A 23,432-nucleotide genomic window follows, 5' to 3' on the forward strand; every position below is an offset into this window, starting at 1 on the left:
CATAATGACTGGGTTGTGTTCTAGGCACAACTATACTCTTGAAAGGGGTGAAATGGGTTCTTTAAGTAATGCCACTTGTGTTTCCCTAAAGAACAATGTTTGAAATAAGATTTCTGAGAGTGAAGAACTTTGTTTAAAGAAACTTCACAATGGTAAGGCTCTATACCAGCAGGGCTCGGCCTGCATGCGGCTCTTTTACTGCCCTGTTGCGGCTCCGCAGCTGAATCAGATCAGTAGATAATAATAAAATAATCCTCCTTTACAGTAAAATAAAGCTCTGCTGATCAATCAATCAATCATCACAGTTTAACAGTAAAAGGTCTTAAACGCTGGAGTTAATGTAGAACTTAACCCATTAACCCTGAAGATCTGCGCAGACTGCTGGTCACCATAGCAACACAGACAACAGTCTCGCCCAGCTAGCAACTAAAGAAACAGCATAGAGAGAGATTTAAGACTAACATCGATAATTTGGAGATGAGTGGACTTCTTTGTGTTTATAATCTGGTTTTCTGACAACGAGAAACTAACACTAAAAAGTCGCAAGGCTGAAGTTTCTCATTCGCCACCTTCTTGTCCGAATTCTCCCGTTCCACCTTAAATGCTGCAGCAGTTACATTCTGACACCGCAGGGATTATTTAAGGTGGAACGGGAAAATTCAAACAAGAAGCTGGCGAATGAGAAGCAATTTCAGCCTCGTTAAAGTCGAATGTTGAGAGACTTTTTACAAGAAACTTCTACTTTTGTGGAACAGTTTCCTGCTGGAGATGTGAGAACAGCAGCTATAGCTGAGCTAAGTGTCTCTGTATGTTCGTTTATATTACATTTTTAGACCATACTAGTACATCAGCACATACGGAGGCATGTTTACAGCCAAGGTGGTAAAATGTTGTGGCTAACAAGGTGCTCTGATTTTTGTTGAAAGGACAAAATGGCTCTTCGTAACATTTGGGTTGCCGAACCCTGAACTATACCAAGTTTTTTTTCCTTGAAACTTTACATCATGTGGAAGTTATTTACACTCAACTGATTCACAAAAACGGTTACCTGAAGAACCATCGAGCGAAATCTTTTAATGTAACCACAAGTGGTTCTTCTGTGGTGGGGCTTCCCATGCTGGGGTTTGTGGTGGCATCGCAGATGGGGTTTCTGAGACTGTGATGAAAATGTCAGTCAAACCAAATTTTAATTAAAAATATACTTTTTTTAACAAATAAAAGAGCCAAATCCAACTCTGTGACCTCATGAGCACAAAAGACATGTAATTTACTGAAGGTATGACAGCGGAGGCTACTACATCATTCTGCATCTCTCATTTTAAGTGTGTGATACGTGTTCGAATGGAAGCTTATTTGAAAAGGTATTTGGGAAGCAAACACGCAAACCTGTCCACAAAAACTCTTTATTCAAAAATGCATAGCAATTTGCTTCATTCAGCCTATTTAAATCTTAATCCCAAGCGCTCAACCCCCCTAAATGGCCTAGGCCCACCGGCAGGCCCAAAGTGTCATTACACACTTCCATAACCTAAGAATAGCTCAGCCGGGTTTGCACTGAAATCCCTGTAGTTACTGAGTAATGAGGCTTAGTATGTAATAATCCGGTGATTTTGAGGGGTTAAGGCAAGTCGTTTGTGTTGAAAGGGTTACACGAAAGGTTGGGAACCCCTGTTTTATGGCACTGCAAAAAGAACCCATTCCGGCACCTTTATTTATGAGTGTGCGGATGTGCACTGGCCCTGTTTTGAATGCAACAGCGTTCAGAGCTCCTCACAGTTATTTATTCAGCAAATTGCTCACAGGTGTTCTGCAAAGAGGAACATGTTGCCCGTGGATGTGAAGCAGAAATGAGGAGATGTGGGGCGATAACTCACGGCGAGTGAGTGATGGGGCTGTTTGTGTGTAGATGCAGCTGCAGCAGGTGGGGGGCACTGTTGCTTCTGCATGCAGCGCCACACAGGCCATTTAGATCCAGCTCTAATAGTTTCACTGCGAGCAGAAAAATGAGCCTGTTTTCTGTTTTAAGTCCTGAACTGCTGGACAGCAGACAGTTCATATGAGCTGATTAAGTGTGGTACCTATACGAGAACTGTGCTGTGGACAGTCCTTAAGACAAAGACCCAAACAGATTTAACATGAACTTTGTATTGCACATATTACATGTCCTTCGTATCACATGGGAGTGATAATGCAGCGGAATATGACCCTTGGACCATTATTACACTATAATCGTCCAGGTCACAGATGATACTTTCATGATGATGTACTTTCAGTTAGCGATGGCGCAATACCACCCTTTCTTTTCCAACACGGACACTGAAACGGCCTGCAGGGATGCCGGGTCAGTATGTTAGCTTTAAGACCAACTGAGCTTTAAAATCAGCTGAAGCACTTCATATTAGATGAGCACCTAAAACATGGACCTTTTTTTGTGCACACACTTAAAAAAGACGGCTCTTTAAAGGTTCTTTAGGAAAGAAAATGGTTTCAGAACCATGAACGCTCAAAGAACCCTTTGCATGACTAAAGGGTTCGTTGCGTCGTGAAAAGTTCTTCAGATTGATGGCGAAGGTGCTTTTTGTTCTATATAACAACATGTATATATTCAGAATACACACATACACACACACACACACACACACACACACACACATATATATATATATATATGACAGATAGATAGCAATATTTTGAAAAAGTTCCATATAGAACCATCTACAGCACATTCTCCATCAATCTGAAGAACTCTTTGCCTGATTAAAGGGATCTTTGCAGTGTAAAAGCATCTTTTTGGTTCTATCTAGCACCAAAAAGGGTTCTTCTATCATTGCAGGCTTGACATCTTCACAACAGACAACCCCTTTTTAGCGCTATGTAGAACCCTTTTCGAAAGAGAACCATCTACAGCACTTTCTCAACCAATCATGAAAGGGTTCTTCATAGTGAGGGAGAGTGTGTTCCATATGGTTCTATACAGAACCTTTGTTGTTATACAGAGCACTAAAAATGGTTCTTCTATTGTTACAAGCTTGACATTGTGACAACAGAATAACCCTTTTTGGTGCTACATAGAACCCTTTTCAAACAAGGTTCTGTATAGAACCATCAACAGCACGTTCTCCATCAATCTGAAGAACCCTGGGCAGGATTAAAGGGTTCTTTGCATTGTGAAAGTACTCTTCAGATTGATAGAGAGTGTGTTTTCTATATGGTTCTATGAACATAGAACCTTTTAGGTTAGATTTTTCTATTGTTACAGACCCGACATCGTCACAATAAACCCATTTTGGTGCTGTATAGAACAAAAAAAACATCTGCAGCACCCTGGGCATGATTAAGGGTTCTTGAAAGGGTTCATGAAAGTGTTCTTCAGACTAATGGAGAGTGTGTTTTGTATGGTTCTATATAGAACCTTTTTTTGTTCTATGTAGCACCAAAAAGTGTTCTTCTATAGTTACGGGCCTGACAATGTCACAGTAGAAGAACCCTTTCCCAAAACGTTCTATATTGAACCATCTACAGCACATTGTCCATCAATCTGAAGAACGCTTTCATTCAAATGGCTCTTTGAGTGTTCACGGCCCCATTTAGAACCGTGTTCTTTACTGATGAGCCCTTAAAGTACCTTCATTTTTAAGAGTGCAGTTAAACCGTTTCAAGTCGTTGTGTTCGGCTGTCTCTGTGTTACCACAACCACGTCATTTGTGAATTGTGACAGCAGTGGGGGAAGTTCTCAACGTCCCCGCTGAAGTACAGATGGGTGATATGGCAAAAATATAATAGTGCATACTTCAAGAATCTTTAATGATACACAATATAACACAGTACCTATTTTTTCCGACATCTGATCAGTTGGAAGTGAGAAAAAGGAACCATTTGCTCCATTTAACCCAAAAATACTATTCAAAACTACACACACAACAATTTTATCCAATTTTTCACACGCTGCGTTGCGCTAAATCCAGTTGAACAGGACTAATTTTGCTGTTTTCAGTGGCCTATAAGCACTGATGACATACGCAGCATTCAGAAGTGCATATTATATTTTACGGCGACGCTTTATCACATTATGCCACACCACGTCTACAGCCTACAGCCTGAAATACAGCAACTCATATGGTTGTAAATCCTATTATGACCCTCCTTATGAGCTTCAAGGGGAATTCCATCGATTCCTCTACATTTTTGCCTAATTCGGTGATGTAAACAGAGTCATTCAGAGAGGTTTAGCGTGAAATGGTTCATTGTGGTGTTAGGAACCAGGGGTTGCCGCGACTACAACACAAACATAGCTGTTTTATATGTTTTTATATGTAATGGTGATCACCATAAATCTTAAAAGGTGTCTGTTTTCTTTGTACCGCCTGCCACAAATGGATTAAAATAAATGGATTAAGGCTGAAACTTCATCCCAAAAAGAGGTCTCGGGCCTTAGGCAGCTGGTTCCTGAGCATTTTTGTGTAGTAACGTTCTGCAAGGGCGGTTTTAGAGGCGGTAAAACCCTTCAAGATGTCTGGTTCCATTCACCACCACTGTGAGCTGGTCCTCCCATTTAAACGTGTAGAAATGTTGGTCAAGTTCCCCTTTAATAGAGGCGGTAAAACCCTTCAAGACGTCTGGTTCCATTCACTGTGAGCTGTTCCTCCCATCTAAACGTGTAGAAATGTTGGTCAAGTTCCCCTTTAATAGAGGCGGTAAAACCCTTCAAGACGTCTGGTTCCATTCACCACCACTGTGAGCTGGTCCTCCCATTTAAACGTGTAGAAATGTTGGTCAAGTTCCCCTTTAATAGAGGTGGTAAAACCCTTCAAGACGTCTGGTTCCATTCACTGTGAGCTGTTCCTCCCATCTAAACGTGTAGAAATGTTGGACAAGTTCCCCTTTAATAGAGGCGGTAAAACCCTTCAAGACGTCTGGTTCCATTCACCACCACTGTGAGCTGTTCCTCCCATTTAAACGTGTAGAAATGTTGGTCAAGTTCCCCTTTAATAGAGGCGGTAAAACCCTTCAAGACGTCTGGTTCCATTCACTGTGAGCTGTTCCTCCCATCTAAACGTGTAGAAATGTTGGACAAGTTCCCCTTTAATAGAGGCGGTAAAACCCTTCAAGACGTCTGGTTCCATTCACCACCACTGTGAGCTGGTCCTCCCATTTAAACGTGTAGAAATGTTGGTCAAGTTCCCCTTTAATAGAGGTGGTAAAACCCTTCAAGACGTCTGGTTCCATTCACTGTGAGCTGTTCCTCCCATCTAAACGTGTAGAAATGTTGGACAAGTTCCCCTTTAATAGAGGCGGTAAAACCCTTCAAGACGTCTGGTTCCATTCACCACCACTGTGAGCTGGTCCTCCCATTTAAACGTGTAGAAATGTTGGTCAAGTTCCCCTTTAATAGAGGCGGTAAAACCCTTCAAGACGTCTGGTTCCATTCACTGTGAGCTGTTCCTCCCATCTAAACGTGTAGAAATGTTGGACAAGTTCCCCTTTAATAGAGGCGGTAAAACCCTTCAAGACGTCTGGTTCCATTCACCACCACTGTGAGCTGTTCCTCCCATTTAAACGTGTAGAAATGTTGGTCAAGTTCCCCTTTAATTATGCTCCAGAGCAAGTTTACATCCAGCTTGTTTTGGATGTATGTGGACAGCTACTAGGAGAAGAGGTGAGCCAGGTGTAACCTGAGAGCACTGTGAGGTAACACACACCTATCAAACACACCTTTAAAGCACCTGTTAGCTAGATCGGGTGTTTGTAGAGCAGCAGACGAGCTGAAGCTGCTTGGACGGTTGAGGAAGTCCCCGAATATTACGGGTTGGGATTGTTCAGGGATTTTGTGGGCGTGACGTCGGCGTGACGTCACGGGAGTAGGGGCCGGGAGGCGGTGTGTGTGTATGTGAGTTTCGGTAGAGAGAGACTGAGAGAGAGAGACCTCAGTCACACACACGGCAGAAAGGACTCAGGCTGCGCGGTGTTAGTCTCTAAACCCGACACAGAGAGAGAAAAGAGCCCGTTTTAAGAGTCAGGCTGGTCTTTAAAGTGTGGTTTTAAGTGGAAAAGAGCCCAGAGACCTTCCGTCAGCTCCTGCCTTCCGAGGAGAAAGAGTGGACTTAAGCGGTTTCGTTCACGGACACCTGTTTTTAAGGTTTTTTTTTTATTTTAATTAAAAACCGAACTCCTGTTTCGGCGTTGAAAACTCTTTTTTTTGAGGCACCATGCTGTGGGACTCTCCTCTCAGCTCCACGGGACTCCTCGGCTTCGGCTTGGTCTTTCTCCTCATAATTCAAGGTAAGAACGGCGGCGACGCGAACGAGGCTCAAGTTGGTTTCCCTTTCGCCAGCTTCTCGTTCGAATTTCGCCGTTCCACCTTAAATGGTGCAGCAGTTCCATTCTGGCGCTGAGCGCCAGAATGGAACTGCTGCACCATTTAAGGTGGAACGGCGAAATTCGAAAAAAAAAAGTATTTTCTGTGAACTTCGGCGAAACCTTTCCTTTGGGGTCGGCTAACTTGACCAAAGTCCCTGAGTTTGTTTCTATTCGACATATTAGCCTAATAGCCTTAGCACCCGTTCCCATTCCTCTCGGAACTTAAGTTAAGCCAGCTAAGCTATAAAAGTTAGTCATTTTTCGTCATTAAAGCTCGTTTATCTAGTCGTTATCTCGTCGTCTTGCTTATTCGAATATCCACTCTCGGTTTGAGCTGACCGGTTTCGGTCTTTCGCCATTTTCCGTTTTCCAGGCAGGCTGCCTGAGGTGTGGCCAGCAAGGTATTTTTCCCGGAGGTGGTGGCAGGTGTAGCCCTGTGGCTGGTTAGCGATACTAGGTTACTTCTTTGAAATGGAAAACACCTGTCTTATCTTTCTTGCCTCCCTTGTCCTCCTTTTGTCACTCATTTCCTTCGTTTTGTCCTCTTTCGCCTCGTTTTATTTCCACCTCTTCACTGAATTAAGCGGTGTGAATGAATTGAGCCGTAAACCGCTAAACTAACCTAACGCAAAGCAACAGGGTGGCGACCGTTTTGACCGTTTTTATTTGAATTTGGATTTAAAGGGGGGCTCCACCGAATTGTCCAAAGTTCTGCGTAACTCGGTGGTTGAGAGATGAACTACCGTCCGGAGAGGTTTGAAGTGAAATGGTCCCTTTGAGGAGAAAACTCCCAGACTCTGAAGTCTTTACAGTGGTGGTGATGGGAACCAGGGAGCGGTGTGATGTGTACACCATGAATATAGCCGTTTTATCTACTATCCAAAACTACCAGTGAACTTACTGTATGTATGAACTTAGGTTATTCATATTTTTATGAGGCGTTGATGATGAAATAGTGGTCAGTTTGGAAGAAATCCGCTTTCTTTGCCTTGAAACACTCTTTTTGGATGGAAACAAATGGATTATGGACCTAAAAGGTGTCACAGAAACAATGCGCCGGGTATCGGGCAGTGTACTCATAGCCATTTCATGTAATAGATTTGTGTGAGGGAGCTTTTAGAGGTGGACGTCTGGTTCCTATCACCACCACTGTGAACAGTTCTGACTCTAAGCTTCAAAGTTTTGGCCTAAAATGTATTCCAAATCAGTCCGTAGTGGAGGATGACTTCAGATGTGTTCAGACTGCAGGCAAGTCGGATTTGTTTCCTAGATCTTTCGAGACGACTGTCCGCACCGTTATTTGCAAGTGATCAGATCAGATTTGTGGGTTCAGGCGTCACCAGCTTGTCTGCATTGGTTGCCGTGGTAACAACATGGGCATCAGTGTATGTAGCTACTTTGGTGATGCGGGTTTTAAACGAGCACGCAGGAGAGATGGAGGTGCATCATCCCACCCTCCAAGCTTTTCAGCATTTGATGGGGCTGTAGAGCAGGGATCCACAACTCCGGTCCTGGAGGACCAGTGTCCATCACAGTTTGGCGATTTACCTGCTCAGCCACTCATCTGTTAATTGACAGGTTTAGTGGGTGTGTTTGAGTAGGCAAACCTCTAAACTGTGCTGGACATCTCCTGGACCCTCCAGGACCAGAGGTGTGCACCCCTGTTGTAGAGGAGCTTGGATGTCTTTACCTTGCTGGCGATAGGAATTTTGCCCCGCCTCTCTAGACTAATACATCTGATCAGGCCAGGTCCAAGAGATACGTGGGAATAGGTTAATTAGTTGGAGCAGTTGTGGCAAATTGTGATTGGAGCTAGGCTGTGCAGGAAGGTAGCTCTCCAGGACCAAAGCTGGAGACCACAGATCTACTGCAGTGCTTGGATTCTGCACTTTGTGATCGAGGGTGTCATGGCTCATCAAGGCCTTGTAGCCTTCGGGATGTTCGCTTTACTCCGTTTTTACCATGTTTTGCCCTCGGCCAGCTCACTGGGGCCTACAAAGGCTGACTGGTGGCTCCGGTTACCCTGGCTGGTAAATGTTTCAGTAGGTGTATTCACCTGGTGTCATGTTGGTGAATGAGATCCACCACCTGGTGGCTTCTCATCCGCCAAGGCACACAGAAGTGGGGTGAGGGGGGGGCGGTCGCGGACATCAGACACATCTTCGTTTTTGTGTCCCACGGCCTCGTGGGGATCGCTGTGCAAATCGCAGTGACATGGTGGGAAAAGTTCGTTTTTTTTTTTTTTTTGTTCCCTTTAAAGTGCGAGGACGCTGCCGTTCTCCGCCGCTCCAGAAACGCACTCGCGTCCTCTGACTTATTCATGCAGTGGACCTTTTTCTGCCCGAGCATGTTTCACAGTACATCAGCCGCGCTTCACAGAGCGAACGGGAAACTGGAATATGGAGACAAAAGGTTTGTTTTATTTATGAACGAAGCGGTGGAGGTTGGAGGGGAAAAAAGGTTTATCCTACGTACAGAAAAGGGGCCCCTGTTGTGTGCTTCCTGTCTTCATCCGTTTAGCTTTTCTTCCTCTGCAAACAGCAGGACGGCATTTTCGGGAGGGTCAGAGCTTTTACAGAAGAACTACATCAGTTATATATTTTTTTTTTTAGACGTGCAACGTTAAGATGTAAACAGTCACCCAGAGTGGTATGATGGGGTTCATTGCAGAGGAACTTATCTTGTGGCCCCACCTCTTATGTGCCAGAACTATCAGAAAACAAGGCTGTGTTTACATTGAGGTTGTTGCCTATTCGAATGAATGCATTCTGACTATAGAATAAGGCTAAGGTGCTTATGCTCACTCTACTCAACAGTCTGGAAAGTCTCTGTTTACATGCTCACTACAAGTAATCCAATCCAAAATGACACACTTTCGTAGAGAGCCACTCGGTGTAGACGTCACCATGACAACGAGCATCACGTGAGTCCGGTCAGAGTGAGATGAGCAGCAGTGAGCAGTGCTTGTGTTTTTAACTGCTCTAAAATGATGTCAGACTCAGGAAAACGTCCTTCACGTGTCCTTATTAAAGAAGGCCGAGAGGAAGACCTCGTGTTCTGAGACACATAAGCTGGACGTCCGTCTGTCCGTCGTCTTTTAAAGATCAGAGCATAAACTTCGTCTGCTCTGCAGACTAGCTCACCTCGTTCAGTCGGATAGAAGCGTATTCCGAATGGCCTCGATCGGACTAGTCTATTCCTATTGAGGTGTCTACGCGGGCGTATTCTGTTCTGATTGAGCTATTAATTGTTTTTTTTTAATGAATTATTAGGCTGCATGTAAATGTGGCTGGTTTGTCCAGCATCAGGCAGCGTGTTCACAACCCTTTTGTTTAATAGCTTTCTATGATGGCGCTTTCAGAGGTGTTAGAACCTCCAGATGTCTGGTTCCTAACGCCACTGCTGTGAAGTTTTAAACAGCAGTGCATTTCACATCAAACCACTCTGAATGGCAGCCCCTACAATCAGAAAGAGAACTGTTTTTTGTCGGTTCTGAAGCCTTTCTAAACATTTGAGATTTCCATGTTATGAGTGCTGATCATGTGACTTTGGGTCATAACGGCTTGTGCCAGTTACCATGGAGACGCAAGGGTTTTTCTTTAATAAGTTGAAAGCCAAGGCGGGCTACTGTAGTAACGTTTGAATGCATCAAGTGTGTGTGTGTGTGTGTGTGTGTGTGTGTGTGTGTGTGTGTGTGTGTGTGTGTGTGTGTGTGTGAGTGAGAGAGAGAGAGAGAAATGAGTGAGCAAGAGAGAGGTGGGGGTTGGGAGATCGCCGGGAGGGCAAGGGGGGAGCAGATTGACCTCATTTAGTGCTGTGAGAATAAGTAACGTGTACACACACACACACACACACACAAAAGCACACACTTGCACACAGCGTCCAGCCCGGAGTGCATGTGGAGGTGGAGTGTAAACAGGTGGGTGTAGCGTGTTGGATGGCCTCTCTGCTGGTTGCGCATCTAAAATTAGTATTACTGTATTACTGTCAAACTTCCATTGACGTCCGTATGGCTATTTCTATATCTGACCCTAACCTTCATCTCGGTGGCTATTTCAGTTCCCGTCCACACGTATCCATACTTCTAATTGTCTGCATTTTTATACCGTGACCCCCGTCCACACATTCGGCCAGTCTATTAATTAATTAATTAATTAATTAATTTTTAAAGAAGCTCTCTGTTTCAGCTGTTTTTCCTTTTTTGAGCTGAACTGTTTCCGAAATACGGTGGGCGACTGGGTTGTTTCTGTGTGTTCGGCAGTTTGGGGGTGAGGGCATGTCTGCTGAATTCAGCTTTACTTCTCCATTAAAGCCCAGCGCGGAGGCACCAGCATGTACTGCGCTCGGCCGTTTTAAGTGGGACGTGAGCTTGAATATTGAGACTCCTCAGTGATTCTAAGCATGTCGCTGTTCTCGGAACAAAACCTTGCGTCTCCAAAATGCTCCAAAAACTTTACAGGAGAAGGAAAAAAACCTCTACTTTTAATGCAAGTCTATGGAACCAGACGTCTTTGAGTCATTTTTGGCTGCTTCTTTTAGTTCATTCATCATGAAATTTGTACACAACGTTAAGGGCAACAGGCATTTTCAGATGATGTCAAAGACACGGTTTTGTCCCGACAGCATCGATATGTCACCTCTTAAGCTTTTATTTTCTGGCAGAAATCAGGCTTTAAATCTGTATGAGGTGTTGCGGATCTGGTGACCTGCAAGTCGAGCTGCTCTGTTTGCAGCTCCGTCGCTTTGTAGAAAGTCCCTGTTTTAGCATGACGCTTTAAAATGTGCGATGCGCACGTTCACAGAGTTCTTCCTGAGGCATTCGAGTTTGAAGAGGTATTGTTGCCTCCAGTCATGTGACCACGGTTGAGTTGTTTTGTGGACAAAGTTTCAAAAATGCCTCAGTTGTAGTCGAAGATATTTACTTTTTTCCCCCCACTCAGTGTTTTAGATCCTGATACGGGCAATTGTGGTGCACAGATGTCCCCACCGCTACAAAAACGTTCATGCTTTCCCATCGTCCTGAAGTGCTGTGGTCCTCACAGAGGCCTGAATACAAGCACGCGCACAGCGTGTTATAAATCAGGCCTCGTAACTACAGGGGTATGAAGCTTGTCCTAAAAACAACAGTCTTCCATTGCTCTTCCCCTCGCTCTCCCTCCACCCCTCATTCTCATGACCTGCTTGCTTTTGTTTGAGGGATGTTTGTCATTGGTGTATTCAAAATCTCCATCCCAACCCCCCACGTAACTACCCTCACACACACACAGACACACAGACACAGAGACAGACACGAACACCCCCGCCACACCAGCCCATGGGCCAGACCTCAAGGCCGCACTGTTTATTAGAGTCTGAGCCAGAGGACGAGGGAGGGAGGGAGGGAGGGAGGGAGGGAGGAGAAAACGGGTTTATTGAAAAGAAACACATGAACGTACTCAGTAGCGCTGGAGTACAGGCCTTTAACGGTCTCATTAGAAGTGCTTTTGTGCAGGAGCAGGAACAAACCCTGCTCACGTCCAAGGCTGACCTTGCAATCGACCTGTCAGTACTTTTCCCACAAATGCGTAAATTTGTCAGTTGAGCTTTACAGAGGCCTGGCAGAAATCCCACTCTGCCTAATGAGGAATTATAGCGGGCGACGCCAAGAAACGCACACCGTTGGAGCGCAGCCTTGATTTCAGACTCTTTATGCATCGTGCACTGTCAGAATTGATTCTTTTTAGAATAAGGATCCACATCTGACTGATGACAGTAGCCCTGCTGCAAGTAAACGTGGCTTTCAGGGTAGCTTGACTTTATTTAATACCCCTTGAGACGACAGCTCAGCTGCTGCTGCATGGTTTGTGTTGGTCATCCTCTAGTCCTTCGTCAGTGGTCACAGGATGGATGTTTTTGGTTCTCAGTCCAGCAGAGACACTGGGTTGTTTAAAAACTCCAGCAGCACTGCTGTGTCTGGTCCACTCAGACCAACGCAACACACACTAACACACCACCGCCACGTCAGTGTCGCTGCACTGCCGAGTGATCCACCACCTGCTCTGGGGTGGTCCTGTGGGGGTCCTGACCACTGAAGAACAGGGTAATAAAGTATGCAGAGAAACAGATGGACTACAGTCTGTAACTGTTGGAGTAGTAAGTGCTCCTATATGGTCAGTGGAGCTGATAAAATGGACACGCACACATTTTCTCATCAGGCTTAATGAGATTAGTACTTGTCCAATCTCGCAACGGTATATATGAACACATTTGTGAGTCGGACACGGATAAAATCAGTTAAGGTCAAGAACTGATAGACCCGGCAGCTTTTCCCTACGCGCAGCTCTGCACTTTAGAGGCGAGGCTATACTTTACTGAGCATCACTCTGCACTGCCTCTGCTTCATCGGGCTGGTGGAGGTAAACGACAGGTGCAGGTTCACATAAATCATCTGCATCCTTGGGATGGTCATAAACGCGGTCCTTCGTCCTTTCGAGTTTTGGAGTCTGGAGCTGAAACGAGGAAGAAATGGCCGAAAGGACAAGCATTTCCTCCTCCATCATCCCTCGCTCTGCCTTCCATCCTCTCTCCCTCCCTCCCTCCCTCCCTCCCTTTCTCTCCTCCTTGTTCAGCAGATGTCACATCTCCGGATGCTTTTACAGCTTCAGAGATTCATGGAGATGACATGGCCATTTAACTCGCGCTCATATTTTAATCATTTCTCTAGTGGCGGCGGGCAGCCAACCAAAGTGTTTCAGAGAGGGGTGAGATGAGGGTGAAGGGCAGGGGTGGCTCTCTTCTCCCTCAAGTTCGGCCTCAGTTTTTCCTGGTAAATAAAGCTCTGAAGGAAAATGCAGGGATGGCTAAATACCGTGCCGCAACAGCACGAGGTCAATGTGTGGCTATCAGGATCCTCGGATCATTTGCATTGTGTTTGAATCGAGTCATTACAGGAAAGATTAGTTTGGTCACGCAGGTTGCTTGAAAATCTCTGTGTGGAATTTGCTTATGGGGAAGTTTGCTTTTCCACGAGAAGTTCCTGAACCGGTGAAGCTATATTTTTGTCTGACTAGTCGACTGAGCGTGAAAAAAACGAGAACAGCCGGCACTTCTCTTTTATCATGCAATGAATAGAACTGTATTTCCGCTTATTTTGACCGTAGGAGGTTAGTTTAACATGCATGAAGTAAAGTGTAGTTTCATTACACAGTTCAGTTTAGAAGCTATGATTTTGGTTCATTGTACTTCATTGCACTGTAATTTAGTCAGACTGTAATTTAGCAATTTTTCTGTTACCTCTCAATGAGTGCGTTTTATATACACTTAATAATCCCATAACTGCAGAAAATCTGATCAACGCGTTTACATAATGGGGAAAGTCGACGAGCCAGACAATAATCAGGTTTCTGCTTCCGAAAGAAATCAGAGTAAGAGTCACCTGCACTGAGAAATCTGATTACTGAGCTCTTCATCAGATTTCTTATTTGGATGTCTAGATCGGAGTGTGGTGTTTACGTGACCGTTTGAACATCAGATAACTGCAGAAATCTGATTATAATCGGACTATTGAGTTCCCGTAAAAATCAAACCACCTTGGGAGCCACATGTTCCATCCTGGTGCCTCAGGCGCCATTTAAGGTGGAACATAAACATTCAAAAGTTTCTCGAGGCAGATTAAATATTTTAATATTCCAGCTGGAGTTATTTATAAAATTCCATTCATCCCCAAATTCTCGATATTAGTCTTGAATCTTTCTCTTTGCCTTTTCGTTAGCTACTAGGCAAGATTGTCTGCGTTGCTATAGTGACCGGCAGTCTGCTCGTCAACCTTAAGGGTTAAAGGGTGGGTTAGCAGTTCTGTATTAACTCCAGCGTTTAAGACCATTTACTGTTAAAACTGCAGAGCTTTATTTTATTGCAGCCGCATGTTGCCGATCACTGGCTTAGAGTGACTTAGTTTCTTGAAACTTGTCCCAAATATCGGCAATCGAGACGTGATCGATTGCTTCCCAAGTTCATCTAACGTGTACGGCCTTCAGTTCAGCTCCTGAAGTCCTAACCAATAGGAGAGCTCGCTCAGCTGTATCCACTTGCATACGGTTGATACAGATGCTTTGTGTTTGGAAAGTTTTTGAATCAGCCCTTTTGTTTCCAACCCAAACTTACTGATGGGGGAAAAAAAAGTATTACCATAATACAGCAAACATTTCAACTCTATTAAGTATATATTAAGTCTATTAAATAATATATTACAAATATATTTTCTTTAGGTCTGAGTTATCAGGATGATTCAGCCTTCTCTAAAGGTCTAGAAGGCCCTGAGGGTTCCCCTCTGCACAAACTGAATTACTGGCTGCATTTCAAGTCAGCAGTGACCGGTGACCCTGTTATTTCTTCTCTAACTGTATCTCACCAGTGGCTTCCTTGTGAATTAGCAACTGTTTCTTCTGCTTTAAATACATAATCCCGTTTCATAATCCTGTTACATGTCGTTTTAGTTCCCAACTATGAAAACACACGGCTTCCGCAGTATGAGACCACAGGGTAACCAGCCAACGTGTCTGCAGAGTGGCATGTGGTTGCCAAATTGATGTGGAGCACTTGAGGTTGCCAGACTGTTGGAGCAGGTCCTGCCTAATCGCAAGGAAAACGAGGAGGAGTCCAGCCCGGTTAACAAAAAGCGAGACGGCAGTAAACACCAACAGCTCTCGATGGGTTTTAACACAAACCGCTACTCCGGAATGCCGTCCACGGGGTTTCATGATTGAGTTTGGCACCCCTGAGGGGCTGGGAATGCGACAGCTCTTTCTGTCCGTTTCTCTCGATTGGCCGTAATTCCGCTGGCCTCGGAGGGAAAGCAGTTTGGACTCAGTGTAGTCCTGGACCATGACACCGTCTGTGGCGGTTCGGGCTATTTAAAGGAATACTCTGGCGTTTTTCGGCCTAATCTCCTGCTGGTGCATCTCTGTCGTGGTACCAAGGGCAGTAATTTTAACGTTTCTTTGTACTTCTAAAAGGAAAAGCTGTTAAACTGAAATGCACACGTATAGATGGACATCTTTACGTCTTCTATCCATATGTTGTATAATCTGGAAGATTTCTATATCAGTATCCTGTCCCTGAGTACCTGCATCTCATTTATTATATACCTCGGCCTAAATACAGAATGTGGAAAGCACATTTCATAGTTTTATTCCATAACTTATTACTGTACAACTTTACATTGGAATAGTGCAATACTAGTGGATATGTGTATATAGAGTCTGTGTGTGTGTGTTTTTATATATATATATATGTGTGTGTGTGTGTGTATAAAATATTCGCTGCTGTCGGAACAAAACCTTGTATCTCCATTTTTTTTTTTGACATTTTTCAGTTTTTGATATAATTTGAAAAGGCCTGTTGTTCTTCACATCGTGTGTGGATTTCATGATGAATGGACCAAAAGAAACGGCCCAAAATGACTTGGAAAGACGTCTGGTTCTTACATTAAAAGTAAAGTAGGTTTTTTCCTTCTCCAGTAAAGTTACTAACTTGGAGATACAAGGTTTTGTTCCAACAGCAGCTTTTTTTATATATATATATATATATATATATATATATATATATATATATATATATATATATATATATATATATATATATATATATATAATATACACACACACACATATGTGTATGTTTATATTTGTATGTGTGTGTTTTTGTGTGTGTATATGTTTTTGTGTGTGTGTGTAAATATATATATATATATATATATATATATATATATATATATATATATATATATATAAATATAAATATATATATATATATATATAAATTTTGTATTTAAATTCTATAAGGGGCACCTAAGCTTTTCACTCACTTTCCGCCTGTGTAAATGTGATGTGACAGTAAACGTGATTTGATTTGACTTTCAATAGAAATCATTGGGGATTTACTCAGTTCACTCATTACATTTTTATGCAAAACAAGTGTTTTGTGTAATTAGTTCCTTCAGAAATTTCCAAGAGGGGAAAAATTGGTAGTTTATCATCATTGTGGTGGAATGGGTGGAGTCCAGACTCTGCCCAATCGCCATGGATACCAGAAAACCTTAGAAAAAAGAAACAATAGGAACAGGAACCTTTTCATTGTGTTGCTCCATTGTTGGAAAGCTGGATAAAATGTCATGAGAACAGCTCTGGAAAGACTTCCCGTCTTGTCCTCACACCAGTACTGTTGGTTAAATGGTGGCCATTGGCTTCTGTTGTGAGTTTTAAAGGGGAACTCCACCATAATATCAATTTCTGAAAAATTCAGTCCTTGAGATGTAAACAAAGTCAGACTGGTTTGATGTGAGATGTCTTCACAGTGGTGGTGATGGGAACCAGGGGTCATGTCTACAACACAGATGTGGCCTCTTTACTTACTTTCCAAAGCCACCAGTGAACCTGCACGTCTTCTGGGGTTTTGATGATGGTAAAATAAATGGCTTTTCTGTATAGAACCATGAGTTCTGTATAGAACCGTTTCATGCCTGAATGGTTCCTTGCATGGTGAAATGGCCTCTCTATATAGAACCATGCTTTCTGTACAGAACCGTTTCGTGCCTTCATGGTTGGAGATGGAGAATGTAGTAAGGTCTCTCAGCTGATTGTGTGTGACGTTTTATTTGTAGCCACTGGGGAAGAAATTAAACTGTTTGCTCTTTAAAAAAAAGTTCTTGAAGGTTTCTTTAGTAAAGGTAATGGTTCTTTATGGAACCATGAGTTCTCTATAGAACCGTTTTTGTTTGAGTTCTTTGCGTGGTGGAATGGCTTTTCAGATGGAGAACGTGTTGTTTATGATTCTGTGTAGAACTTTTTTAAGAGGTTATATTTCGCTCCTGAAAGAGTTCTTGTATTGTCGCGATGTCTAGCTTGGGGGCGGGGTTTAGTTCGCATATGCAGCAAGCCGGTTGGCTCATCCAGTTGACGGGCGGGGCTTTCTCCGTGAACAGACGCCATGGTGAACATTACTAGCTTTTCCGTTCGTTTTCCAGACAGTGACTTGCCTCATTCGTAACGTCTCTGGCTGTGAGTTCAGGACACGTTGGAGTCGTCGGCTGTGATGATTGAGAGGTTGGGTCAAATTCCTTTAGGCTTTGGCGGAGTTTTAGAAACATGTTCTTCTCCTCCCTGCTAGTTTGTTTTTCCACAGTAAATAAAATGGAAAGAAGAAATAATTTAGTGTGTGTGTGTGTGTGTGTGTGTGTGTGTGAGTGAGAGAGAGTAGGTTGACAGCCCGGGAGAGTGTTTTAAAAGCCCTAATGCTCTCTCATGAATTCGGCATGGTGATAATTTCAACCTTTCTGCTTCCTGCTGAGACAACACCGGCGTGTGCTCGGCAAGGAAGGTCTAATGCACAAGTTTTACTTGTGGTGACATCATGAATTCCATCCATCCTAAGCCACTTCTCCCTCAGGGTCACGGGGGGTGCTGGAGCCTATCCCAGCGGTCATCGGGCGGAAGGCAGGATACACCCTGGACAGGTCGCCAGTCCATCGCAGGGCAGACAGACAGACATACATGGGCATGACGTTCTGACCACCTCCTCGTTTCTGTGCTCACTGTCCATCATCTCCACTTACTGTATAGCTGCACAGTTACAGACTGTAGTCCATCTGTTTCTCTGATACTTTGTTAGCCCCTTTTACCCTGTTCTTCAGTGGTCAGGACCCCCATGGACCCTCACGGAGCAGGTGGTGGATGAACGTGTTTAGGTGTGATAGTTTATTATGCTGTTATCACACCACTCACTCACTCTTCACAGCAAAGTTCTTCCACTTATGAATTTCTGACCTTCGTCCACTCGGACTGAGAATCGCTGAATAGTTACCTTGAAGTTGAGCGCTGAAATCATTCCGTTGAGCGACCTGGCAGCCTTGGCTTGTGTAAGGTGAAATAGAGCTGTGTAGTGCCGTCCTTCCTGCCCCCCCCACCCCCCCCCACCGCACACAGTCTCCCTTAATGTGTCCATCTGTTGTCTGAGAGTCGGCCTGGGCTTTGCTGCATTGATCTGGCATCGATCAGCGAGGCCAGCGATGCCCTTGCGAGTCGACGAGGCTTACCGACGACTCTGAGCCCCGTCAAACTAGCATCTCTCTAAAATAAGTGTACAGGCCGGTCCCTCGGCTGGATTCAAGGTTTACCTCTTCGGCGCTCTCTCTGCTTTTTCTTTCTCTTTAGACTTTGCACCAAGGGTTGACCAACTTTCCGGCCAAAATGGGCAGTTTCTCTGACCCTCCCCTGCCCTTTCCACCTCACTCTTTCTTTCCGATCTTTTTAGATTTGAGTCGAGGCTTTTCGTCACGTCGGTAACATTCATAAGAATGTGGCTCTCAAACAAATCTATATTTTTTGGTCTCGCTTGCACCTCATTCATTCCCGTTGACAGGACGGTGTCATACGAGCCATTTGGTTTCTCTTCATTACTTTAGCATCAGGTAGCTAGGGAAAGTGAAATCTAGCTTGTGCAAACAAAGCACCACCACATCTTTGAAAACTGCTTACCGTACAAAGCCACTGGGCGCCTCAACACGCTTGGAGGAGAGCACTAATTGCCAATTCTGCCCATGTTGGCTGGCATCATTCCAAGTGACTGGAGTAGAAGGAAGCACATCCTACCCAACCAGAACGACTGAGGCCTTGGACTCCTGGGGCCGGATTCACAAAAGCATCTTAAGAAAGAAAATCTACGCAAATGTTTGTTTTAATTATTTATTTATTTTCTTCACTTCGTTCTCTGCAAAAAAAAAAAAAAAAAAGATACGAGAAATTGTTATTCTTCAAACAACTTCTTAAGAGTTATTTTCTTTTTTTAAACTGTTTTCTTAAGAATAATTGAGGACAAGTGGTCTTCTTGAAAATATTGTTTTGCTTTTTTGAGCGAATAAACTAAAGGACAATAATCGTTGATACAAATTCTCATAATGTGTCTCGAGTCGTTTGGTGAAATGCAACGTAAGCTGCATAAGAAAACAGCAAAAACTTTCCGAAGAAAATCGTAAGGAAAAAAAAAATCTTAACATAAGTTCTTAAATTTTTTATTTTTTTGAGACTTGCGCTTAAAGACCATTCCTATGTGCGTCTTAGTGTTTGTTTGAAGGACCTTCGCAGGATTTTTTTTCTTAAAGCTTTCGTGAATCCGGCCCCGCCCACACTTACACTTTACGCTTACACTTTTCCTCCTTCTCTCGCCTCTCACACCCTCTGAGCCCTTCTCCGGAGGCTCTTCATCGATGACATCATCATCTTTCCCTCACTGTTTCTCTTTGCCTTTCAACTCTCCTTCCTCTCCTTGTCCTCCTCACACCTGGTCCGCAGAAGGTCCTGTCACAGTTTGGCCTGCTTTGCCAATGGCCTGACAGCACTGTGCCTCGCAGAGACCCCCTCGCTCTAACCTCTCCGGTAAACGTCCTTTAGGTTCTAGGTATTAACCAGGTACACTTAAAAATCTCAGGGGTTCTTCAGCAAAGAAAATGGCTCTATACAGGACCATGGAATGCATGATTAAAGGGTTCTTCACACAATGCAAGTCTTCTTCAAATTGATGGAGAATGTGCTTTTGATAGTTCTATAAAGAACCTTTTTGAAAAGGGTTCTAAATGGCACCAAAAAGGGATCTTCTGTCATTATAAGCTTGAGATTGTAACAATAGCAGATCCCTTTTTAGTGCTTTATCGAAACCTTTTCAGAAAGGTTCTGTGTAATTTGAAGAAGACTTGCCTGGTGCGAAGAACCCTTTTAATCATGCAAAGGGTTCTTTGAGTGTTCATGGTTCTGTATAGAGCCATTTTCTTTGCTGAAGAACCCTTGACATTTTTAGGTGTGTAGTTGTTGTTTTACCTGGTACTTATCATTTACGTTAAAAGACGGTATTTTGTGCCCTTATTTTACGCCACATGACGTACCTAGAACTTAGTGGAGTTTCCGATTCACGTTCCTGATTAAACGGGACATTTCATTCAAATTTAGTGTAAGGTAAACTTGTTTCACCACCTTATTACTGTAAACAATCAAGGTATTTTACTGTGCCCTTTATCAGTTTAGTAGCTAGAACCTCACTGTGATTTAGTGAAGTAACATCATACCCCACACTTATAGTTAATGTCTAGAACCTGTTGGACATTTCACTGTAAGTTAGTCCAACTGTCTTGGAACTTGCGATTCTGCTACCTGATGTAATCACCTAGTACTTTGGAGAACCGCACAGTTAGCTGGTAACCAAGTTAAGGGACTGTAGAAAGCATTACTACCTTGTTGACTCTAATGCTGCACAAACATTGATTTACTTTGTCTTAATAGCTAGAAGTCTTGGTACTTAACAAATGATTGACCGCACTTTAGAGATTGTGCCCTGTACTTAAGTGGATATCTTGAACCTGTTGGACATCTCGTCTTGGAACGAACCATCATGAAACCCTCAATAATTACCTAGTCATTTGGAGTACCTCACAGTTACCAGGCAAACAGCGTGAAGAAAGCATTAGCACCTCGTTGTAGATTCTAAGGCAGCACGATATGAAGAAAATACTGGTACTGTGATTATATTTCAGTGCCTTATGATATATTAAAAGATCTTCTGCATTGTTTTGGCCAAAACTGACCTGCTTTTTGGATTATATGAACATCCTGGTTGAGCAGAACCCATCTGGAGTGTTGATTGGTCACAAAACCATGTGCTTTGGTCAGAGAGTTCTTGCCTTTTGCAGTCTTCTGTGCTGTGTATTGCGAAGGCCGACATCACGATACATCGCGCAGCCCACAGGGTGACCACACTGCACCCAGCTACCGGATTACTCCTAGCGTGACTGGCACACTCCCTCAGAAAGAGCCAATACCATTGGCATGGCAAGTGTAGCAAGCCACCGGAGAAGAACAGCAGTGACCTTTAAGATAATTCTCCACATCGAGCCTCGTTCCCTCGGGACACTTTTAAAGGAAACTGGTTCTAGCAGAGGTTCTCTGGTGAACCCGTTAGCCGGCTGAAGGAGGCCTGTGCCGAAGCAGAAGGTGGTAAAGCTTATGGTGAACCGAGAGCTGTATTTTTGCCTGAAAATGTGCTGACATTGACTAATTGTGGCAAAACAAGTCCAGTAAGCGCTTATGCAACGAATTAAACCACAGCCTCCTTCTTTCAGCTCAGTTCAGGTTCAAGTTCCCGTCTTAAGAGGTCAGTTTGACATTCGTGAGCTGAAGCCAGATTTTGCAATAATTCAGCACTAAAGCTGGTTGGTTTTGGACGTGACTGTGTTTTGGTCAGCGCTCCTAATTTAACCGGATCCAGCTGTGGAGCTGAGCTGAAGTGCGGTGGTGGTTTGGCTCGTCTTCCTCGATTTGCTGTTTCTCCGTCGCTTCCTCCTGCGGTTTTGTCCCATCCGATTTATTCTTGTCGGCCTTTTAGCGGGCGAGTGCAATCCATCCTCTTTTCTCTCCAGCCGCTGCTCTCTTTCCTCTTTTATCCCATGTTCCTCTCTTACTCAACCCCCCCCCCTCTGAGATTCTGGCCACGTAATGGATCTGTCTGTCTGCTAAAGCTCCTGTCTCTTTCGCTCGCCCTTGTCATCCTTTCCCCCTCACACGCCTCCTCCCGTCCGTTGCTGCTTCTTTTCAGGCCTTTTTCTTTCTCTTCAGAATCTTTCTTGCATTTTTTCCCCCCCATGTTTGCATTTGCTCTGATTGCATTTCCCACATGTGCTGAAGTCATGCTCCTCTTAACGCTCATGCAATGGCCTAATGCTTTTCCCGCAACCTCCCCTCCTCCCTTTCTTCCTTTTTTTACGGTGCTTTTATTACCAAGACTCTTCGAAAATGTTGCAATCCTTTTACGTTTTTGACTTTTCGAAGCCACGTAGAGCAGGATACCAGGTATCCGTGTCGGACCGAGATCAGCAGAATACGGTAGAAACCTTTCCAGTCCAGTCCTGTAACACAGGGGTCGCAACTCAAGTGTTAAGAAGAGTCATTTTGTCTTTCAACATGGATCAAACCATCTTGGGAGCCACAACATGTTATGTACGTGGCTGCAAGTATGTCTAAGTATGTACTGATGTACTGGGATGTGCTAAAAATATACAAGATACATGAAAACACAGACCTACCTTGCTCTGCTTTAAGCTTCAGCTCAGCTACAGTCGCTTTTCTCACATCTCTGGCAGGAAACTTTTCCTCAAAAGTGGAATATTTTCTTGTAAAATGTCTCTCGATGTTTTGTCCTAGGCTGAAGTGGCTTCTCATTTGCCAGCCTCTTGTTTGAATTTTCCCCTTCCACCTTAAATGGTGCCTGAGGTGCTAGAATGTAACCGCTGCATTTAAGGTGGAACGGGAAAATTCGAACAAGGTGGCGGCGAATGAGAAACTTCAGCTTCGTGACTTTTTAGTGTTTGACAGTTTCTCGGTGCAGATGGAACGCATCAGGAAACCAGCTGGAGTGATTTTATAAACGCAAATAAGCCCATTCGTCTCCACTCAGACCAGCACAACACATACAATCGTACCACCACCATGTCAGTGTTACTGCAGTGCTGGGAATGATCCACCACCCAAATACCCTAATAGTACCTGTTCTGTGGAGGTCCAGGGTAACAGAGTATCAGAAAAACAGATGGACTACAGTCTGTAACTGTAGAACTACAAAGTGCAGCTCTACAGTAAGTGGAGCTGATAAAGTGGGCGATGAGTGTAGAAGCGAGGAGGTGGTCATGATGTTATGCCTGATTGGTGTAAATGTCTAGATCATCTATAGGGGACCATCCAAATAAAGTGTGACCGAGGTTTCAGGATCAGTGTCGGAAAAGAAGGCATTGTGCGATCTCCAGTCATTCCCACCTTGCTAATTAAGCTTGGATGAATGGAGCTGGAGAGAGCGAGAGAGAGCGAGAGAGAGCGAGAGAGAGCGAGAGAGAGCGAGAGAGAGCGAGAGAGAGCGACGGTTTCTGCAGTAGTTCATTTTTGGCTCGGTTTTGAAACGAGCCGTTAACCTAAAGTGGCTGTATGAGCTTTTAGCTTGTGGCGTGCAGAGACATTAGAGACTAGTTAGGCTGACCGCCGAGACAGAGCGAGCTTTGTGTGTGC

The 23,432-nt window shown here is 44.0% G+C and overlaps 1 protein-coding gene across 1 annotated transcript in view; it reads left to right on the forward strand.

The window, feature by feature from the left end:
• Positions 1–5,508: 5,508 nt before the first annotated feature.
• Positions 5,509–23,432, forward strand: part of si:ch73-22o12.1 (nectin-2) — a 53,292-nt gene continuing 35,368 nt past the window's right edge. Inside the window, exon 1 of the mRNA XM_017706069.2 lies at positions 5,509–6,279. Within this exon, the coding sequence (XP_017561558.1) occupies positions 6,207–6,279 (73 nt within the window). The 5' untranslated portion in view covers positions 5,509–6,206. The remainder of the gene's footprint in view (positions 6,280–23,432) is intronic.

This window comes from Pygocentrus nattereri, chromosome 3, assembly GCF_015220715.1.
Source record: "Pygocentrus nattereri isolate fPygNat1 chromosome 3, fPygNat1.pri, whole genome shotgun sequence".
Lineage (NCBI taxonomy): Eukaryota > Metazoa > Chordata > Actinopteri > Characiformes > Serrasalmidae > Pygocentrus > Pygocentrus nattereri.